This window comes from Phyllosticta capitalensis (genome assembly GCF_038381095.1).
Source record: "Phyllosticta capitalensis strain CBS 128856 chromosome Unknown BKA78scaffold_13, whole genome shotgun sequence".
NCBI lineage: Eukaryota > Fungi > Ascomycota > Dothideomycetes > Botryosphaeriales > Phyllostictaceae > Phyllosticta > Phyllosticta capitalensis.
Window position 1 is genome coordinate 1,355,843 of NW_027117451.1, and position 19,421 is coordinate 1,375,263.

The 19,421-nt window shown below is 57.7% G+C and overlaps 9 protein-coding genes across 9 annotated transcripts; 4 read left to right on the forward strand and 5 right to left on the reverse strand.

Annotated features, from left to right (window-relative positions):
* Positions 1-2,120: 2,120 nt before the first annotated feature.
* On the reverse strand, positions 2,121-3,475 carry BKA78DRAFT_259196 (methionine aminopeptidase 2; the record flags this gene model as incomplete). The annotated part of the gene is made up of 3 exons (XM_066885346.1): positions 2,121-2,177; positions 2,235-2,747; positions 2,795-3,475. Coding segments are annotated over 3 exons (1,251 nt in total), but the record flags the coding sequence as incomplete, so codon positions are not given.
* An 819-nt stretch (positions 3,476-4,294) lies between these two features.
* On the forward strand, positions 4,295-5,279 carry BKA78DRAFT_357760 (uncharacterized protein; the record flags this gene model as incomplete). The annotated part of the gene is made up of 2 exons (XM_066892275.1): positions 4,295-4,494; positions 4,574-5,279. 2 exons carry the CDS (start codon positions 4,295-4,297, stop codon positions 5,277-5,279), a joined length of 906 nt encoding a protein of 301 aa, XP_066738879.1.
* A 314-nt stretch (positions 5,280-5,593) lies between these two features.
* BKA78DRAFT_328651 (mitochondrial porin-like protein) lies at positions 5,594-7,209 on the reverse strand. The gene is made up of 7 exons (XM_066889610.1): positions 6,997-7,209; positions 6,887-6,920; positions 6,743-6,831; positions 6,661-6,688; positions 6,014-6,522; positions 5,826-5,945; positions 5,594-5,773 (listed from the first exon to the last, which is right to left on the reverse strand). Exons 1-7 carry the CDS (start codon positions 7,039-7,041, stop codon positions 5,744-5,746), a joined length of 855 nt encoding a protein of 284 aa, XP_066738880.1. The 5' UTR covers positions 7,042-7,209; the 3' UTR covers positions 5,594-5,743.
* A 97-nt stretch (positions 7,210-7,306) lies between these two features.
* On the forward strand, positions 7,307-8,467 carry BKA78DRAFT_328659 (uncharacterized protein). The gene has a single exon (XM_066889611.1). The coding sequence runs from the start codon at positions 7,471-7,473 to the stop codon at positions 8,098-8,100; it is 630 nt and encodes a 209-aa protein (XP_066738881.1). The 5' UTR covers positions 7,307-7,470; the 3' UTR covers positions 8,101-8,467.
* BKA78DRAFT_384121 (uncharacterized protein) lies at positions 8,341-10,243 on the reverse strand (the record flags this gene model as incomplete). Its single annotated transcript, XM_066893087.1, has 2 exons — positions 9,566-10,243; positions 8,341-9,508 (listed from the first exon to the last, which is right to left on the reverse strand). Coding segments are annotated over exons 1-2 (1,653 nt in total), but the record flags the coding sequence as incomplete, so codon positions are not given.
* Positions 10,244-10,981: 738 nt separating this feature from the next.
* On the reverse strand, positions 10,982-11,807 carry BKA78DRAFT_66030 (uncharacterized protein). The gene has a single exon (XM_066893537.1). It carries the CDS (start codon positions 11,669-11,671, stop codon positions 11,087-11,089), a length of 585 nt encoding a protein of 194 aa, XP_066738883.1. The 5' UTR covers positions 11,672-11,807; the 3' UTR covers positions 10,982-11,086.
* Positions 11,808-11,943: 136 nt separating this feature from the next.
* BKA78DRAFT_300626 (phosphatase inhibitor-domain-containing protein) lies at positions 11,944-12,473 on the reverse strand (the record flags this gene model as incomplete). Its single annotated transcript, XM_066887228.1, has 2 exons — positions 11,944-12,215; positions 12,266-12,473. The coding sequence occupies 2 exons, from the start codon at positions 12,471-12,473 to the stop codon at positions 11,944-11,946; spliced, it is 480 nt and encodes a 159-aa protein (XP_066738884.1).
* Positions 12,474-13,406: 933 nt separating this feature from the next.
* On the forward strand, positions 13,407-17,719 carry BKA78DRAFT_66066 (CRM1 C terminal-domain-containing protein). Its single transcript, XM_066893539.1, has 8 exons — positions 13,407-13,802; positions 13,861-13,890; positions 13,943-14,015; positions 14,062-14,133; positions 14,192-15,685; positions 15,733-16,475; positions 16,522-17,072; positions 17,118-17,719. The coding sequence occupies exons 1-8, from the start codon at positions 13,734-13,736 to the stop codon at positions 17,353-17,355; spliced, it is 3,270 nt and encodes a 1,089-aa protein (XP_066738885.1). The 5' UTR covers positions 13,407-13,733; the 3' UTR covers positions 17,356-17,719.
* Positions 17,720-18,083: 364 nt separating this feature from the next.
* BKA78DRAFT_259698 (putative methyltransferase-domain-containing protein) lies at positions 18,084-19,040 on the forward strand (the record flags this gene model as incomplete). The annotated part of the gene is made up of 2 exons (XM_066885397.1): positions 18,084-18,415; positions 18,518-19,040. 2 exons carry the CDS (start codon positions 18,084-18,086, stop codon positions 19,038-19,040), a joined length of 855 nt encoding a protein of 284 aa, XP_066738886.1.
* Between the last annotated feature and the right edge of the window lie 381 nt (positions 19,041-19,421).

A 19,421-nucleotide genomic window follows, 5' to 3' on the forward strand; every position in this document is an offset into this window, starting at 1 on the left:
GGATCACATGCCGTTGCTGCACAAGCTCCGCTGTTGCCTAGATTACATTCTGAGTTCACGATCACGCGGTTCCAGGCTCGCATTGGCCACAGCATCTCGATCCTCGAATAAAAAAACCCTTACTCTTGCTCCACTTCCCTATCCTTAGCGCAGTGTGGGTACTGGTCAAGACTACGTGCAAAGAATCGACATTTCGCACACTGGTTTCTTGGTGCTTGTGAAAACACAATCTTCGACTTGGTTTGCGCGAGGAGCAAGAAAGCCGCCATGCCAGTGCCGCCTGATATGCGACGCGATGCATTGCCCCTGGATGCCACTCTGCGACAATGATGACGGCCAGCTGTCCGCGCCCAAGCCCGCCGACACACGGCAGACGCCAAACAGAAAGTGGAAAGAGGGAATTGAGGAGAATGACAACACGCGGAAAACGAAGACCAAAGACAAGTGAATCCTCAGACAAACTGCAAAGAAAGTGTTCGATGTTGTAATTTTGGACTGCCCCTCTTGAAGCTTCAAAAGACTCCTCAACCATGCCAACCACGAAATGCAGCAAGAGAGGGGCCTTTTATACCGTCCAGCTTCTCCGGGTTCGCAGAAGAGCGGCCGCCTCATGTGACATTTCCAACGGACGGACAACGCCGCAACTGGTCAAGTCACGCGTCCACGCTGCGTGTCCTCTCCTTTCTTTCTGGCTGTCCAGCAGCTATAAAAGTCCCTTTCACTTCTCCCATCAAGGTACTGCTGCAGTCAAGTAGCTGTGCGCAGAATGGACGCTACTTGTCCCTGGCAACCAGAAGACTGTCTTCTGTCTTTGCCTTGCGGCTACCATTTTCCAAGATGGTTTCCTTGCGCTGTTTCGCACGCGTTGCAGAGAAGAGAAAGGGGTTGAACACCTCGCCCGTCAACGACATAACATGCTTCTCATCATCATGACACCACAACGCCAACCACCACTTTCTCCGATGCAGTTTTCAGAGCTAGCCGCTCATCCCACCCCACCGAGCAGAATCGAAAAGTCTCAAAGGGGGCGAAAGCCGCAGAAGTAGGGGTCATAACCTGATGGCGAGCCAAGTACGACTCGCGAGCCTCGATAATTCAGAGTCGTCGAAAGCGTGCCTGGAGACTAGACCTGGGTGCCGCAGATGAGCAGGCTTTTATACCCTCAATCAACAAGCCCAATAAGAGAGAATCATGTGCTCAGTACTTGACAAGGCAGCAGCGACATCATGCCTCATCACGCGCCCCGCCCGGCACACCCCCCTGAATGACTGACTGCCAGTCGTTCCATTGACTGGCAGTTGCGAGGGCTAGCAGTATAAAAGCCTGCCACCCTCCCACCTCTTCCCTCTCCACCCCAAGCGGCGCCATCGGAAATGTCACAAACAATCCGCAATTACAAAAAATTGTGTTGCGCGCGTTTTGACTACGAAGTCCAACTCACTCTGGCTGCCTCTGGACGCGCCCTTCCGGCCCGATTCACCATCGGTTAATACACTCTTTCCCAGCCCTGACCCTCCATTCCAAGCAAACGTCAAAGCGCAACCACGCTGCTGGTCAGCATACCGCCATAACGACATCAAGCTTTCAAACTTACTAAGGCCCTTCACTTTACCACACTAGCACACCATGCCCTCATTTCCTCCTTCCCTACCTAATCAACGGCATCCATCTCAGCGCAGAACAAGGGAGGGAGGGACTGATTAAGGATAGCAGCGATGCGCACAAAGAAGTATCGACGACGAGGAGTGACAAAGTTGAAAGAGTGAGCAGTGTATTCGTAATGTATCCATTTCTGGATGCTCCTCCCGCCCATGCCGGCGCTGGGCAGGCACATGCATATACAACGGTACCAGAAGACGCTGCAGCCACCACAAGCTCGCCTTAAGGGCCTTTGTCGTTCGTCAATCTTGTTGCCCCGCTGTCAGACTCTTTCCCCCACACCAGCCAACCAACGGCAGCAGCCTCTGCATCCAATATCCAAGGACGCGCCGTTGGCCGGCGAGAAGCAAGCACATCATGCACAAAGTTGGTGATGTTCTGGACACTGGTAATGTGAATGCTGTTCAAATTTTTAAGAATTCGCTCGTTTTTCTGCTTTCGATTTCTGTCAATGGGGCCCCTCAGTAGTCGTCGCCTCTCGACACGACTTCCTTGACGTTTGGCCGCAGGAGGATGGTCTAGGTGAAAAGATTAGCAACCGTCTGGGACGAGGGAGGGGCATTGCCAAAACTTACGTGCTCAAACTGCGCCGTGTACGACCCCTTGACGTCGACGAGCGGCGGATACGCCTCGACGATGCCGTTCTGGACCAGATGGTTCAGGCCCAGCAGGTACTTGTCGTGGCCCAAGCGGTCCAAGTAGCGGCGGCAGAAGGGCAGGGTGCCAAAGTTCTTGTTGATGCTGCTCAGCAGGGCCTTTGCCGAGTTGACGCGCAGGGCCACCTTGGGCGCGTCGACGCGGCGCGCGTAGTGCGACGTCTCCATGTCGTCGCGGACGTAGCCCTTGCCCGTCGAGCCAAACGTCTCGATGGCGAAGATTTCGCCCTCTTCCATCTTGGTCTGGTCGCTGCCCTTGACGATGGGCACCGACTTGCCGCCGTGGATCTCGTACTGGTTGATGTTGTGCCCGTTGAGGTTGCGGATCGGCCGTACTTGGTGCGTTTGGCCGCCCAGCTCCACTTCGTAGCTCTCCATGACTTCTTGGATTGCGGCGCCAATGTCGGACATGCGCACGTCGATGCCGGCTTCCTGCTGGGTGTGAGTGGGTGACACGAATGATTGCGCGCAAAACGTACCTTGATGCCCGTGTTGGTGGCGTCCTTGACGGCCGCGAGCAGCGGGTCGTACTTGGGGTCAAAGGCCACGGTAAAGGCGCTGTCGACTATCCTGCCGTTGATGTGGACGCCAAAGTCGACCTTCATGACGTCGTCATGCTGCAGGACAATCTTGTTGCCCGCGTTGGGGGTGTAGTGGGCGGCGCAGTGGTTCAAGCTGAGGCCCGTCGGGAAACCCATGCCGCCCTTGAGATTGTCGCCGTCCTCGAGGCCCTGGTGGCCCGTCAGCGCGCGCACGCCGTCCTCGATGCCCTCGGCAATCTCGGTCAGCGACATGCCCGGCTTGATGTTCTTCTGCGCCCACTGCCGCACCTGGCGGTGCACTTCGGAGCCGGCGCGGTACTCGTTCAAAAAGTCCTGGTTCATGCGGTCCAAGTGGCGCTTCTCCTCGCTCGTCGTGCGGAACAGGTTTTCATCGCGGTACTCCTCAATCTGGCCCTCGGGATACGAGTTGTTGGGGAACAGCTGCGAGACTAGAACGCGCGGGGGATCCGACTGCTTCGAGGCGCCGCCGCCTGCTGCGCCAGCCTTCTTCTTCTTCTTGGGCTTCTTCTTCTTCTTCTTTTTGGCGGCGCCATTTTCGGCGGGAGCAGCGCCGTCGGCAGGGGCGTCGGCGTCGTCGTCAGAGTCGTCGCCGTTTTCTACATTGTTGTCGGCGGTGGTTTCTGGTGTTGGTTTTTGGTTGGACTCGTCAACTGGGGTCGTGTTAGCGGAGCGCGTGGGAGCAAGCGGGAAACTCGCAGATTGGACACACGCTTGAGGTCCTTGACGGCGTCGGCGACTTGAGCGGCCATGGTTATGGTCGTGGTGGGCTGGAGAGTGCCGTGGCGGGGATGCAGCAGCTGAGGCCGCACATCTTGATAGTGGTCCAAGCGCGGCGGAGCGGAGAGACCTAAGGTAGAGAGGGGCGGAGGGCGGAGGAGCGGAGTGGAGCGGGCGACTTCATTCAACCACGAAAAGACAACCAAAAATAAATGCCCAAAGACGACAAACTCTACCAGCAGTCAACGAGTTCCTTCCTACCGGTACACTCCTTCTTGGATGCTCGGACCAGCAATTCGTCCAGTAGGGCTGACGCAAGTACCTACGCATCCAGAAGCCTCCCCTTATCAGATCAGCCCGATAATCGCACCAAGAAGTGGACTGGCGTCTCGGAGCCCCTCAACAACAAAAAAATTATCGTCAACTTCCCGACACCGGAAGCGAGCAAAGAGTCGCCATGGGCAGAGGTTGACTCGAAGGGAGTTGTAGGCGCACCATTCGGGCCCGCCTCGCGCCGGCACGCCCATCAGATAACAAATCAGATAACGGAGGCCAGACGCACACCCCCCAGCCGATACTCGGAGACGTCATCATCAACCACCACACGGGCATCACCTACGGTACGCGCGACTTCATGTTTGCCCGCCTGCCCCCTTAAATTGATTGCGACCCCCGGCTCTCCCTCCTCAGACATGAGGTATGCCACGCCCGGCGCAGCTCCCGCGAATCGCTCCCCGTCCGCTGCGCGGCGGCGGCCAGCAGCAGCAGCCTCCACCACTACCACGACCACCACTCCGACACTTCCACGCCTCTGCGCGCCGCCATGGCGCTGAGGCCTTTCCCGACCACTACAAGACGCTGGACCTGCCGGTGACGGCCAGCGCGGCCGAGATCAAAAAGTGCGTTCCTTGACCACCATTTCCCCGCTGCTCCCTCGCCCCGGACACGCAGGTACATGTACTCACGCACGCCCGCCAGACAATTCTACACGCTCTCGAAGCAGCACCACCCGGACCGCAACCGGGGCGACCCGTCCGCGTCGTCGCGCTTCGTCGCCATCAGCGCCGCCTACCACGTGCTGGGCTCGGCGAGCAAGCGGAGCGCGTATGACGCGCAGCTTTCGTCCCGCTCCTCCTCCCCATATTCCTCATCATCCTCCTCGAATCCCTACGCCTCAGCCGCCTACTCGGGCCCCGCAGGGTCGCGGCCAGCATCGGGGCTCAGCAGGCGGCGCACGGCGTTCAAGGGCCCGCCGCCCAGCTTCTACCGCAACGGCGCGTGGGGCGCGTACAGCGCGAAGCGCGCGGCGTATGCGCCCAAGGACGACCCGCATTCGTCCACCCACGACTCGTCCCAATCTTCTTCTTCTTCCCAATCCGAAGACTACACGGGCAGCCCCTACAGCTCCTCTTCCAGCTCCACCTACGGCGGCGGCTTCGGTCCCGGGCAAGCCCACCGCGGCCACGACAGCGCCCTGCCGCACTGGGACCGCGCGGCGCACATGCGGACGCACAGCGAGATCGCGGCGCGGTTCCGCGCAAGGGCACGGGAGAAAGGCTGGGGCGAGACGACCGAGGAGATGAAGAACGGCGGCGGGGGCTGGAGCGTCGTGGCGAATTTCGTGGCGGTGAGTGCAGCAATTGGCCTCGCGACGGGCGTCCCCGCCGTCGTGGGGTGGAGATGATGTGTTTGAGGGAGTTGTTTGGTTGATTTTTGTCTTTTTTTGCCAAAACGAGCAGAAGCAGATGGACGGGTTGAAATAGACTTGGCCCTTTTTCGAATTCGCGTCATTTGGAGTTTTGCGAGAGCGGGCTGGCTGGCTGCCTGGGATGGGATGGGACGGGACGGGCTGGGATGGATGGGACTACCTTATCGTGAAAGGATCATGGCATCATAGAGAAGACACGGGGCGCCATAACAGGTCGGGACAGACGTTTCTTTGCAAGAGAGAAAGAGCACAGACACAATTCAAACAACATTTCACACAGAAAAAACGACAATTGTCCGTGAAGAGCTTTGAAATGCATCTACATCCGCTTCCATCAAGCACACCCATCATTGGCCGGGACACGCAAACCAACCAGCCAATCCTTTTTCATCCGTCTCGTCTACAGAGCGAGCCCAGTGTGTGGTATCAAAGGGGTTTGTTTAACCCTCAAAGGTGAACGAGGCGCCAATCTGGAGGCCAGTCAAAAAACAATTTTTGGAAAGAGTCCCGTGCATCACTCACCTTGTGGCCGGCCTCGTTGAGCTTCTGCGTGTCGAGCGAGGCACCAATGCCAAAGGTGAAGCCCTGGTTGATCTTGGTGTTGTAGGCAATGGCGGCGATACCGCGGTCGTTGATCTTGGCCTGTGTGTTTTGAAGCTTATCAATCTTGTCCTTTTTTTTTTTTTTCTCCTTGTCCAAATGTGACTCACCTTGGCAAAGGACAGAGGGTCCAGCTTGTACTTGCTGGCGAGCTCAATGCCGACGGCGGAGCCGGCCTTGGCGTCCCAGGAAGCCTTGGCACCAGTCTCGACGGCCGAGTTGACCTTCTGGTAGTACGAGGCGGTGAAGAGGTTCAGGTTGTTGGTGGCGGTGATGGCGGCGCTGTACAGGGGCGTCTGGTAGCCAACGGCGGCCGAGTAGCGGGTGACGGCGGCCTTTTGGACGTCGTAGCCAGCCTCACCACCGACGAGGAAGCCCTCGTGGCCAACGACGCCGTCGACGACGGCCGTCAGGTTGCCGGCGGCCGAGTAGTCGAAGAAGGCGCGCGTCTGGAAGATGGGCTGCTTGAAGGTCAAGTTGAGCTTCTGGCCCTTGTTGCCCGAGGCGGGGGCAAAGACGGACGAGAGCTCGGCCTTGAGACCCTTGGAAAAGGTGTCGGCGAGCTCAACCTTGGAGTTGAGGACATTGGCGGTGCTCCAAGACTCGGTGACCGTGATGCCTGGTTGTCGATACTGAATCAGTCCCTGAATGATCATGGGTGGGCCCGGCACGCCAAACATGGCGAGCACGCAGCGGAAACCCCGCTTTCTTTGTGGCGTGATGGGGACAACAATAAAGAGATCGCGTAGTAATATACCGTTAGAGAGAGCCTTCTTTCCCTCAACCTGTGTGTGCCGCGTTAGCCTCGGCCTGGAATGTTGCGATGCAAGAGAATATACCGAGCCGTTGATGGGGCCCTCGTGGGCAGAGGTGCCCTTGGTGGTGACGGCGACGCCGTTGGGGGACGCAAGCTTGACCTCGAGGGCGGCTAAACACTGTGGTAAGCTAGGAGCGCAGGCCACGGGCAACCTTGGATAACTTGCCAGCCGAGTTGTGGTAAAAGTCCTTGTTCAGGAGCTGCACATGATTGTCAGCTGCCGGGCTGCGACGAGGAGACATGTCATGGCGCAATCGCGCAATTCTTCAAACCTACGTCGTTGGCCGACTTGGGGATGTCGCTGAAGGCCGGGACGGACATGATGACGGTCGATGGAGAGGATGGATGCTGGGGAAGCGATGTCTTGGGATGGATTAGCTGGAGACGACGTGTCGCGATGACTGCGAGGGTGTACACACAGAGCTGGATGGAGAGAAAACAACAATGGTTGGGGTGAAGGAGCTGCCCGCGGATAAGTTCTTGACGTCCAGTCTTGGTCGCGGCCGCTTCTGCGCCGGCGCCGAGGAGCTCGGGCCTCCCACGTGCGCGAGCTCTAGTCACCCTGTCGTCTGAACTCAACAACTCCACTTCATTCATCCCTGCGCGCTCCGACTTTGGTCTGTCGTCAAACACTTCTTCAAAAGAAAGTCAACATTTTCGTGTGATATTCCGTCATCCAATGGGTATTGTCGCGGCAGTACAAAGAGGTAGCCAGCCATCAGCAGGCATGCCCCTGAAGCAACCTCCGGGATGAGCTCCTCCTCGAGTAAACAAACACCACCAAAAACAAAAGCAAACGCCAATGGTCCCATCCAACGCCTTGCCAGATCCAGAATCAAACAGCCCGCTATGCCCATCCCACCCCTCGAGTCCAAGAAGACATCCAACCCAAACGTGAAGCCTCCACGAGCAAACCACCACCAGAAACCTAGCAACAAAGGCGATCCAGCAACCAGCCAGCCAGTGCCCTGTCCACGGACACCCCTGATCTGCGTCCTCACCAGTCCCGGATCCCAACCCAACCCAACCCTGCCCTTCAATGCCCTGCCCTACCATTCTTACTTCCCACGACCACGACCAGAAGCCGACCGCGCGCGCGAGCCTGGCGCTCCTGCTCCTCCTCCCGCTTGTCCCTGTCTGACGGAATTGCTGCGCGCCAACGAGGACGCCGTGGCCTGCTGCGAGCGCGGCACCTGGCGCTCAGCCTTCTTCTCCGCAGGTGGACTGGGAGCTGCAAAAGGCGTCGTCGCAGTAGTCGTCGTCGTCGTCGCAGGAGCTTGGTTCCTGGACGCAGGCCTGGACGCAGGAGCTGCCGCTTTGGAGCGCGTGCTTGGCGTCCGTTCGAGCGTCTGCGTTTGCGTCTGCGGCGCTTTTGCTTGAGACTGCGCCGGAGCCTGCGTCTGCTGCTGCTGCGAAGAGGACTGCTGCTGGCGCTGCGCAGGCGCCGGTCTAAGCGCAGGCTGCGACTGCGCCTGCAGCCTTAGATTCGGATTCAGCCCAGCTCTCGGTGGTGGTGGCTTTGGTATCTGCAAAGCAGGAGGAAGAGGAGGTCGAGAGCTCGAGGAGGGCATCGTCACATTCTGCGCAGACAGACTGCGCGGCATGGGAAGCCGCGACGACGACTGCTGCTGCTGCGGTCGGAAGCTCGAGGGCGTCGTGGTTGGTGTAGGTATGATGGGTGGTAGTGGTGGTGGTGGTGAGGGGGGCCCGGAGACGACTCTAGCCTGGATGGACGGCGACGCGGAAGAGACGCACGCGGTGATGCCGGGCGCGGGGCGTTCGGGCATGGAGAGGGCGTGGGCGGGTGGAGGTGGACGGGGGGCGGCGGGTCTGGGTGCTTCTTCTTCTCCTTGTTCTTCCTCCTCTTCCTCCTCCTCTTCTCCTCCACATATCTCGGCAGCACAGGGCTCCGCAATCAAGCCATCAGGAATCCGCGTCACCGTAGCCGTGCGAACCGGCACCGATCCGACCTTGACGCTATCCTGCGATACAGGAGTACCAGCGAGCCGATCCAGCCCCGTTCCCCTCAAATACCACAGCGGCTCCTGGCCCGGCGCAGGCTCAAAGCCAAAGTAACGCGGCAGGTACGTAGTAGATGCAGACGCAGCCGATGCAATCATAGAGTTGGGGAGGACGGGCGGTGCACTTCCGTAGGTGTCGCCGGACGCAAACATGTCTGGCGGCGGTCGAGACAGCATCGAATACGTGCGATTGCCCGCCCCTCGAAGGTCAGATGGCGACGGCTCGTCCGCGTCGTCTGCCTCCGTGAGGGTCGTTAAGCTGGCCGAAAAGCGGCGCCGTGGCTTGCGAGTACGCGACCTTGGGCGCGCATCTCTGGGCGGTTCCAGAGACAGGCCCGGCAGCATCGCCTCCAGCTGCTCTACGGCAGATCGCGGGTGATTTGCGGGAGGCGGAGCTTGATTTACGTCCTGCTGCGGCCGGGATGGTTGGGATATTGAACACTCTGGTGACGAAAACTGCACAGGAGACCCCGGAGACAGGTACTCCAACAACTCCTCCTCCGGCTCCGGCGCGTCATCTGTGATTCCATCCAAAAACGAGTCCCCAGAAAACGGAACCCGCAGAGAGCTCCCCTCTGGCAAGAACGGCAACGCACGCTCACCAAACGTCTCATACCGCTCGTCGGCCCGAGGTGGTGCGCTCGCCAGCTCTTGAGGCTGGCTGCTGCTTGGCCCAGCATTTTGTTGCACCGCCTGCTGTGGGATCTTTGGAGGGATTTCAGGGGCAGAGGCAGAGGCGTCCGAGCGAGGCGCAGTCGGACTCGTCACTGGGGTGTTGTTAGCCGAATAGTTCCTGAACATGGTCCAGATGGGGGGAGCCGGACCAGAACGCGGTTTGCCGTTTGCGGTGCCGTGAGACGAGGTGTTCGGGGAAGGAGAAGAGGCGGCGGGACTTGGGTCGTGATGCACCAGATTCGCAGCCTCTCGCGGCGGCCGGGGGACAGTCGACTCCTCGGCAGACCGACCCGCAGGCGCTCTCTCCGCGTCGCGCTGCCGTACATCATCAGGCAACGGCTCTCTCAAGGCCTGCGCAATCTGCGCCGCTGAAAACACGCGCGTGATCTTGTCGAGAATATGGGAGTGCGCGCGAGCAAGTGGGCAATCCGCGTCGAGTTCGCCCGACAAATAGCGGTGGACCAAGTCGAGCAGTTGGCCGGAGGTCAATGGCTCGACTTGGTCGTCGTAATCTCGCTGCTGGTGCGCTCCCCGTCCGTTTTGGGGCTGTGTTGTTCCCGGACGCGTCCCTGAGGATTGTGCAAGTGCCGGCATCTCCAGTGCTCTTCTCAAGACCTCTGGGTCCACCAACATCATTCCCGGGCGGATTGTTGAACTGGGAGATGTAGCTGGTGTGGGGACTGGGGGCACGGGAGGAACATGCTCCTCCACGCTGCGGTCATCGTCGTCTCGAGGCCAAATAAACCCCTGCCTCCTCCCACGGCGAAGCTCAATCTGCTCCGGGGTGAATCCAGCTCGCTGATGTCTTGGACAACAGGAGCTCTCGCTACCCCGTCTTGATCTGGATTGAACGGGACGGCGGACAAAGTCATGCTCACGAGAGCCTTCCTCCCACGCGTAGCCGCCGCGACGCGGCCGCCTCCTGGTCTCCTCGTAGGACGTCCAGCCCCGCCGTGGCGCATGAGAGCGATGCGATGACTCCCGGTGCCCTCGGCCGTCACGGCCGTGGTGTCGATGGCGCTGTCCTGTGGCGTCGCGGATCGTCGACGTCCTGGCGTTCTCCCTGCGACGAGATCTTCTCCGGTTGTCTCTGCGTGCGCGGGCGGAACGCTCTCTGAATGTCGACTCCAACTCGATCTCCCATCCATCCCGCCGTCGGTCGGACTGTCTGGCTTGCTGGCGCGCAGTCTTGATTACTTCATCGGGATCTGTGCGCCTCCCGCTGTGTATGCTGGCACCGCAACGTGCGCACCGTCGGTTCTCATCTACTCTGTCTTTGGACAACTTGCCGTTTCGGTGCTTGCGTGAGCGTCTATCTCTGTGCGTTTCAGTCCAAGGAGAACCGGTCGAATCTGTTGATGTTTAGCCGCATTCACTACGTCGAGGACGTTTGGGCCTGTGACTTCAAATATCTTGTAGGTCGAAGACAAAGGAAAGTCCTGTCATGATGAAAAAGAGGTGCATGCAGATGGATATACTCTAGATTTGCCATTTCTCTTCATGCCATGCTAGGAAGCCTGGTGAAACTTTATATACGAAAATGAAACGCGCAGAAACACAATGCTTTCAGAATAAAGACCGCATAGACTTACTCAGTAAACTTGTTTGACAGTCGAAGCAGTAAGATTTGTGCGCTTCTTGTCGTTGAGAACGGCTCGACTTTGATCCGCTCAGCTTGTCCCAGAGCTTGCGGATGAGACCACCCTCGGTTTTGCGGTGCTCGATCGACCTGGCTCTTGACATGGCGACGAGCTTGGAAGCAGTAGTTCTTCCGATGAGTCGACGGAACTGTGTTGGAAAATCAAATCGTCGTAGACTTCGTGAACGGCGTCGGCTCGTGAGCAGCAGAAGGGCAGGAAACGAAACGAGGGCAAGATAGCAAGAGCAAAATCCCTGGATGAGAATCGGGGAGCTTGGGGAGTTTTATTTTCCAGAGGGATGTGAGCTTGTTGGGTAACTAACCATGGATTAGCAATGTTGATGCGACCGACTTCAAGGCCATGTTGGTCCAAAGATGCCCTAAATTCATCAAGGGCAGGATAAAGGGATGCAGCAGCACTCATCTGCTTTGCAAATACTGGGAGAGCGTTCCCTCGATTGGAGCGGACCAACAACTGAACCAAATTGGCTGAGAGGCGCCATGGTGGACTGCAACCCTGCCTACCACTGCTGTTGGTCAAGCGCGTAAACTTTGATGTGGCTCCTGTTCCGGTTGAGTAACGAAAAGAAAAGAACGACACTAACGTGGCGAGCATTGACAAGTAATGAGACTGAATTTTCAAGGACCCGCCAGACGTCTAGTCTTGAGGCCGAGGGCAGATTGCCTGCGCCAGAATCGATTTTCCAGGCGGCGTCTCAGACGATGCTTCTGTCAAGCCCAGCCCGCCCTTTTGCAGTAAAGTAGCCACCTTTGAACCCGATGACTCGCCATAAACACCGTCGCTGCGATGCTCCTGTTCCGTACGAACGCCGCCTGAAGTATGCAAAGTCGTTTACACATGAATGAAAGTTGATTTAGCAGAGCAATCTAGCTGCTGCTTCCCTTGTTCTTGTTGCAGTTGGGCATCTTCTCATATGCGTTGGGGCTGCGCTTCCTGGCGCGAGCATTGCCCTTCTTGGGTCCGCAGCTACCTTCGCCGTGGTCATGCGAGTGGCGAGGACGACCACGGGCTCCGCTGTTCCTAGATGGGCGCGCGGTGCTGTTGTCGGGCTCGCTGTCAGAGTCGCTGTCGGACGAGTCGTCGGAGGATTCGTCGGAAGATTCGCCAAACTCGCGCTGCTTGTGGTAGATGCAGCAGACTAAATGCGGTCAGCCAGTCGTTCGGGGGAGAGAAGTGGGGATTCCGTACCTTTGGAAGACTTCTTGCCCATGCCCTCGTTGTCGATGACATCGTCGGCCCACTGGATATGGCGGCGTTGGCTGTTATCTGCGCGCAAACGGAGGGTGCCCGAAGGCAGGTTCAAGGGCGTGGAGCGACCCGACTCGGTGATGACGGAGCTACCAGCAGGGCGAGACTCTGGAGTACGCATTGCGGTGTTGTTTGGAGTCGAAGACATGGTGGTGTGAGGTAGAGTAGAGGGCCCAGCTGGATGCGGCGGGCAAGAGGGGGAGGATATACGATTCAGCGGGAGGTACCTTGAGCGGAGAATACCGGTGAACGTGGGGCTGTAGGGAGCGGAGCGGATGGGGCGGCTTGGAGGCGTAATTGGGAGAGCTGGATCTTATGTAGCGGGGCTTTGTTGTTGGGTGGTGGTCAGAAGAGGCACGAGGGCACGAGGTGCAGTTGAAGGCCTAGGGCCCGACGTTGGAGCCCCGGCCTTACCGCCTTTGGCTGGGCACCTCACGTACTTTGCTGTGGCGCGACGTCATTGCACCCTGTGGAGATGAGATATTAGGTAGAACTACAATAATGTTTGCTGGCGGTCATGCAGCTGCTAGTCTGAAGGAAGGGCTTGCACCGTCATGACTTCATCGTGCTGCGTCAACCAGAATGAATGTCACCAGGAGGGCTCGCACAGGAAGAGAGGGAGTTCAACGTTGTTTGTTGGGTTGAGGCATATCCAATGCTGATAATTGGCCGTTGAAACACATAGCTTGGACATGGTACCAAGACGGCGCCTCAATGCTTGAAGTACGGCTGGCGTGGTAGCTATCCACCTGGAGGCCGCAGCTACGTGGTCGGCGCGAAATATCCCGATCCTGAAGTGATTTCATCCGCTGAATAATGAGGAAATGAGGCAGAGACCACCACTGAGGATGGAGATTAGTATTCCCTGGTACTTCCGAGAGGAGAGACGGCGGCCACGTCGGTGGTGACAGAACACGCAGGTGGTGACAAGAAGCAGCCGGCAGCATCAATCACCTTGAGAGAGACTCGTGTTGGGGGCAAAGCTCTCGTCGTGCCTTAGTCAGCTTCTTGCCGGCTCGTGACCGCCCGCGTACTCTCCATCGACAACTCTCAGTCTGTATCTTTGCTGAGTCTGCTCTTCCTTTTCGCGTGCTCATAACCCCCAAGACACTCTCTCAACCGCCTCGCCCTTTTGACCCTTCGCGTTTCTCCCCTCAACCTTGCATCGCGCTCGTCGTCAAGGCTCAAAACTCTCGAGAGCTGCGCGGATCCTGCACGCTGCCTGCGCCCGCCGCGAACCTTGCCCCGCCATCGCGCTTCCGCGTGCAAACGCCAACCTCTACCACTCTCTCCTCTCGCCTGCGCATGAACTCGACAGCCCGGCATTGAGCGCGCGCACACCCCGTCGAGTCCACGTCCACACTTCTGCCGCCGCCTTTGAGCAGCCTCACCCAGTCCAGCTCTGACCATGTCGATGCCCACCATCGAAGAGCTGGACGCCACTGTCCGCGCCTTTTACGAAGGCAGAGGCGACACTGCAAGTCCACCACCAACCGCATGAGCTGTACAGCTGGCTGACTCGATTCCTCAAATAGCAAAAGCAAGCCCAGCTCTCGCTGAACCAGGTACCCTTCACCTCCAAGCAAACTTGTCAAGCCTGACCTGACCGCTCCGCAGTTCAAAGAGAACCCCGACGCATGGCTCCTCGTCGATAAGATATTACAAGATGCGGCATACCCGCAGACCAAGTGCATGTATCCCCACAATTGCCACAAGTTCGCCGCTGACTTGACTAGACCTGGGACTGCAGGTTCTTGACAGCGTCATCTTGACGAGGTGGAAAGTGCTGCCTCGCGACCAATGTCAAGGTTTGCGACCACTCAATCCAATGTGCCCTGTCCGAGTCTTGCTGACCATCACGCGTAGGAATCCGCAACTTCGTCGTCAACTTCATCATCCAGACCTCGAGCACCGAGGAGAGCCTCCGGACCAACCGCACCCTGCTCAACAAGCTCAACCTCGTCCTGGTCTCCATCCTGAAGCAGGAGTGGCCGCACAACTGGCCGACCTTCATCAACGAAATCATTTCGTCGTGCCACAGCAGCCTGCCCATTTGCGAAAACAACATGGCCATCCTGCGCCTCCTGTCCGAAGAAGTTTTTGACTTTTCCGCCGACCAGATGACGTCCTCCAAGACAAAAGAGCTCAAGCAGAGCATGTGCGATGAGTTTACGTCCATCTACCAACTCTGCTCCGAAGTTTTGAGGACTGCCGAGCAAGCCAGCCTCATCAAGGCCACCCTGGAGACCCTGCTGCGCTTCCTCAACTGGATTCCCCTCGGCTACATCTTCGAGACACCTCCAAGCGGAGTCAGCTTGATCGAGACGCTCCGGAGCAGATTCCTCGAGGTGCCCGAGTTTCGCAACATCACTCTCAAGTGCTTGACCGAAATTGCCAGTCTGCACACGGAGCCGGCCTACAACGAGAAGCTGGTCCAGATGTTTACCGACACCCTCACGGAAATCTCCAAGATTATCCCACTCACTCTTGATCTCAAGACTACGTATGCTAACAGCAACAGCAGAGATCAAGAGTTTGTGCAGAATCTTGCGCTTTTCCTGACCAACTTCTTCTCCATGCACCTCAGTCTCATAGAAAACCTTCCGAACCGCGACTTTCTCACGCACGGCCACTTTTACCTCATTCGCATCAGCCAGATAGACGACCGGGAGATTTTCAAAATTTGTCTCGAGTATTGGACCAAACTCGTTCAGGAGCTGTACGACGAGATGCAGCAGCTGCCCATTGGCGACATCAATCCCCTCATCAACATGGGTCTCGGCGGTCTCGCTAACGGCGGCGCTCGCGACCCGAACCTTCTCGCAAATTACCCTCTCCGCAAGCACAAGTACAGCGAGGTCCTCACGAACCTGCGTACGGTCATGATTGAGAAGATGGTGAGGCCCGAGGAAGTCTTGATTGTAGAGAACGACGAGGGCGAAATCGTGCGCGAATTCGTCAAGGAGTCGGACACCATCCAGCTTTACAAGTCGACCAGGGAGTGCCTGGTCTTCTTGACGCACTTGGACGTCAACGACACGGAGAACATCATGACGGAAAAGCTCGCCCGCCAGGTCGACGGCAGCGAATGGTCTTGGGCAAACTGCAACACGCTTTGCTGGGCCATTGGCTCCATCTCTGGTGCCATGAACGAGGAGACGGAGAAGAGGTTCCTCGTCACTGTGATTAAGGATCTGTTGGGTCTGACGGAAATGAAGCGCGGCAAGGACAACAAGGCCGTCGTTGCGTCCAACATCATGTACATTGTCGGCCAATATCCGCGCTTCCTCAAGGCCCACTGGAAGTTCCTCAAGACTGTCGTCAACAAGCTCTTTGAGTTTATGCACGAGACGCACGAGGGTGAGTCGAGCATTTTCTGAGCTATACAATTTGCTAACATGGACCAGGTGTTCAGGACATGGCTTGCGACACATTCATCAAAATTGCAAACAAGTGTCGGAGACATTTCGTTGCTCTGCAGCCCGGCGAGAGCGAGCCCTTTATCGACGAGATTGTCCGCAACCTGCGCAAGACGACGTGTGACTTGAACCCCCAGCAGATCCACACCTTTTACGAGGCGTGCGGCTACATGATTAGCGCGCAGGGTCAAAAGTCCATCCAGGAGCGCCTCATTCAGGAGCTCATGGCTCTCCCCAACACGGCCTGGGAACAAATCATCGCGTCGGCCAACCAGGACCCCAGCATCCTCGAAGACGGCGAGACCATCAAGATCATTGGCAACATCATGAAGACCAATGTCGCCGCTTGCAGTTCGATCGGCAGCTACTTTTACCCTCAGATTGGCCGGATCTACATGGACATGCTGCTGATGTACAGGGCATCGAGCGGCCTCATCGACGCGGCTGTCCAGCGTGACGGCAACATTGCCACCAAGATGCCGAGGGTGCGCGGCCTCCGCACCATCAAGAAGGAGATTCTCAAGCTCATCAACACGTACGTTGAGCGGGCCGACGATCTCGAAATGGTCCACAGCACCCTGGTCCCTGGTCTTCTCGAAGCCGTCCTGCTTGACTACAAGCGCAACGTTCCCGACGCTCGCGAAGCTGAAGTTTTGAACGTCATGACGACCATCATCAACAAGCTACATGTACGTTGGAGACCCAATCTCAGCAAATACATGCAACTCCATGTACTTCGCCCTTGATAATTCGACAGCAGAGCTGACACTTGAGCAGGGAATGATGGAGGACCAAATCATGAACATCATGGACGCCGTCTTCGAATGCACGCTCGACATGATCAACAAGGACTTTTCCGAGTACCCCGACCACCGTGTCGAGTTCTTCAAGCTCCTCCGCACCATCAACCTGCGTTGTTTCCCCGCTCTCCTTAAGCTCGATGCCCGGACGTTCAAGTTCGTCATTGACTCTTGCATGTGGGCAAGCAAGCACGACAACCGTGAGGTCGAAGGCGCCGGCTTGATGATGTGCTTTGAGCTCATTACCAACATGTCCGAGACTGACCCGCAGACTTGCAACGCCTTTTTCCAGAGCTTCTACACGACAATTCTGCAGGATGTCTTCTTCGTCCTCACCGACAGCGACCACAAGGCGGGCTTCAAGCAGCAGTCTGTCCTTCTCTCGAGATTGTTCTGGCTGGTCGAGACTGGCAAGATTCAAGGCCCCATCTACACTCCCGACATGGCCCCTGCCGGCACGTCGAATCGCGACTTTTTGAAGAACTTTGTCGGCAACCTCCTTGCCAACGCATTCCCGAACCTGCAAACGTAAGTCAAGTCCGCTTGGTCGCAGAATCTTGCTAACAATGACAGCATCCAAATCTCAAACTTCATCGACGGCCTCCTCGCCAACAACGGCGACCTCACGCGCTTCAAGCTCATCCTCCGCGACTTCCTCATCTCGCTCAAGGAGTTTTCTGGCGACAACGCCGAGTTGTTCGCCGAGGAGCGCGAGCAGGCGGCCAAGGCGGCCAGGGAGCAGGAGCGCGAGCGTGCCAGCAAGGTTGGCGGTCTGCTGAAGCCGTCGGAGATTGACGACGACGAGCTATGACTGAACGAAGAGCTGGAGGCGAGTGTTGCTCTTGGATCGCAGTCGGATGCATCCGCCAGTCGGGCAGCGGGCTCCAAAGTCAGGCGCGGGAGCTCCAGCCTGGACGGGTGGGACATTTACGGCCTGTAAAGCAAGATGATATTGAGAGAGAGACGCCTTTTTTTTGCAGCGGCACAGGCGTCTGGCGAGGTTTTGTGTGTTCATTTCTCAGCGAAATGGAAGGATACCAGCTCTCCCCTTTTGTTCATTCCACATCAAATCCCAACGTAAACATAGCGAGGCGAAGTCGGGGAGATGGGGTACGTGGGAGAGGGAGAAAGTCTGAGCACGAAGAAAAAGCAATGTTGGCGATTGGAATCAGACTTTTTTTAAAAATCCTCAAAAAGACAACACAATGGGGCCGTGTCGATGGGAGTCTCGAAAGATAATATTGTGTAGTATCGGCAATCGATATCGGCCTCGAGAAGAAGAAGCATTGATGTGGTGATGATGTGAAGATACAACTACTTAGACTTCCTAGTCCGGTGCCTTTTCCGTCGTTTTCGTCGATTCACAGATAACGATAAGAATTCCCACGATGCGGACGCCGGTCCAGCCCAGCCCACGCAGCAGCCCACGCAGCCAGCCAGCCCTACGAACCCTCTCCCACCAACTTTTCCTCATATTATTCCCGTCCCTCTCCCATCCATCCATTGCCACTAACGACCGAAACGGCAAACGACGCAACCATGTCGACCGCAACCGCAACAGCGGCTCCCGCCGCCGCACCATCATCATCCCCGTCACGCACCCCAGCAGCACCAGCCGCCTCCCCCGCCGGCGCGGCGGACGAGGGAGATCCCTTCCTGGCGTCCTTCGGCACCGACCTCGTCTCCCTGCCCGAATACAAAGCGGCCGGCACCGCGTCACTCGACTTCGACGGCCTCCTCCCCGCGCACCGCCCGCTGCGCTTGCATGAGGACTTGAAGGGTGGTTGCGGTGGCCAGCTTTGGCCCGCTGGTATGGTATTGGCGCGGTATTTGTTGAGGAAGTATGGGGACGGTGGGAGGGAGGAGGGCGGGTTGGTCGGACAGTCGATGTTTGTATGCCCGCCCAAGGTGATGTCGGCGGGGGGTGTGAGATTGGTATGTCTATACTATGGATGCTAATGGCGACGCGACAGAATTGAGCTGGGCGCAGGCGGCGGACTCGTCGGCCTGGCCGTCGCGCTGGGGTGTCGACTGCGCGGCGACGACGACGGCAGCATCAACACCACCGTCCTCAACGAAAAGGACTCCTCGTCGCCGTCACTCCAACCGCCCCTCTACATCACCGACCAAGAGCCCATGTTCGACCTCATGGTGCAAAACACAGCCCTCAACAACCTGACCTCGCTCGTGCGCCCGCTCATCTTCGACTGGGGCACCGCCTCTCCCCCATCCCTCCCGCTCCCTCCCGACGTCATCCTCGCCGCCGACTGCGTCTATTACGAGCCAGCCTTCCCGCTGCTGCTGCAGACGCTGGCGGACCTGATTGGCCCGCGCACGGTCTGTTGGTTCTGCTTCAAGAAGCGCAGACGCGCCGACGCGCATTTTGTAAAGGAGCTTAAGAAGAGGTTTGACGTCAAGGCGGTTGAGGATGATGAGGATGAGGAGGTTTATAAGAGGCAGAATATCTTTTTGTTGAGGGTTACGCGGAAGGTGTGAGGGGGTGCGGACCATGGCGGAGTACGCGGGCGTGGGGATAGGGCTGGGTGCTGCTAGGTTGATATGGATACCCTGGGCATGCATGCAAGAGGATCAAAAGTAGAAGGACTTGGAGCATTATGAAGACGTCTGCCTGGAGACGGATAGACAGTGGGAGAGGTCAGGTCTGGCTTGCGGACTTCCTGCAGCTGCGTCGCGGTCCGCGGGGACTGTCGATTTGGGCGCTCCAAGGTCCGTCTCTCGGAATAGAAGATGGAAGAGTGGTCGACTACGCATGGCAGACCGAAGCTCATCGGGAATGCCGTGGTGTTTTGTAAAGAGGCGGAAAGCATTGGGCGGTAGACAAAGCATTCACTCTATAGACGGAGCATTTCTCGCATG

Bases quoted from the DNA above. Each gene is read 5' to 3' on its own strand.
- BKA78DRAFT_66030 (XM_066893537.1), bottom strand. From the start codon at position 11,671: ATGCTCGCCACGTTAGTGTCGTTCTTTTCTTTTCGTTACTCAACCGGA.
- BKA78DRAFT_328659 (XM_066889611.1), top strand. From the start codon at position 7,471: ATGAGCTCCTCCTCGAGTAAACAAACACCACCAAAAACAAAAGCAAAC.
- BKA78DRAFT_328651 (XM_066889610.1), bottom strand. From the start codon at position 7,041: ATGTCCGTCCCGGCCTTCAGCGACATCCCCAAGTCGGCCAACGAC. The intron at 6,921-6,996 runs GTAGGTTTGAAG...AATCATGTGCAG, and splicing joins TCCCCAAGTCGGCCAACGAC to CTCCTGAACAAGGACTTTTA. The intron at 6,523-6,660 runs GTATATTACTAC...ATCGACAACCAG, and splicing joins AAAGAAGGCTCTCTCTAACG to GCATCACGGTCACCGAGTCT.
- BKA78DRAFT_66066 (XM_066893539.1), top strand. From the start codon at position 13,734: ATGTCGATGCCCACCATCGAAGAGCTGGACGCCACTGTCCGCGCCTTT. The intron at 14,016-14,061 runs GCATGTATCCCC...TGACTTGACTAG, and splicing joins GGCATACCCGCAGACCAAGT to ACCTGGGACTGCAGGTTCTT. The intron at 14,134-14,191 runs GTTTGCGACCAC...CATCACGCGTAG, and splicing joins GCCTCGCGACCAATGTCAAG to GAATCCGCAACTTCGTCGTC.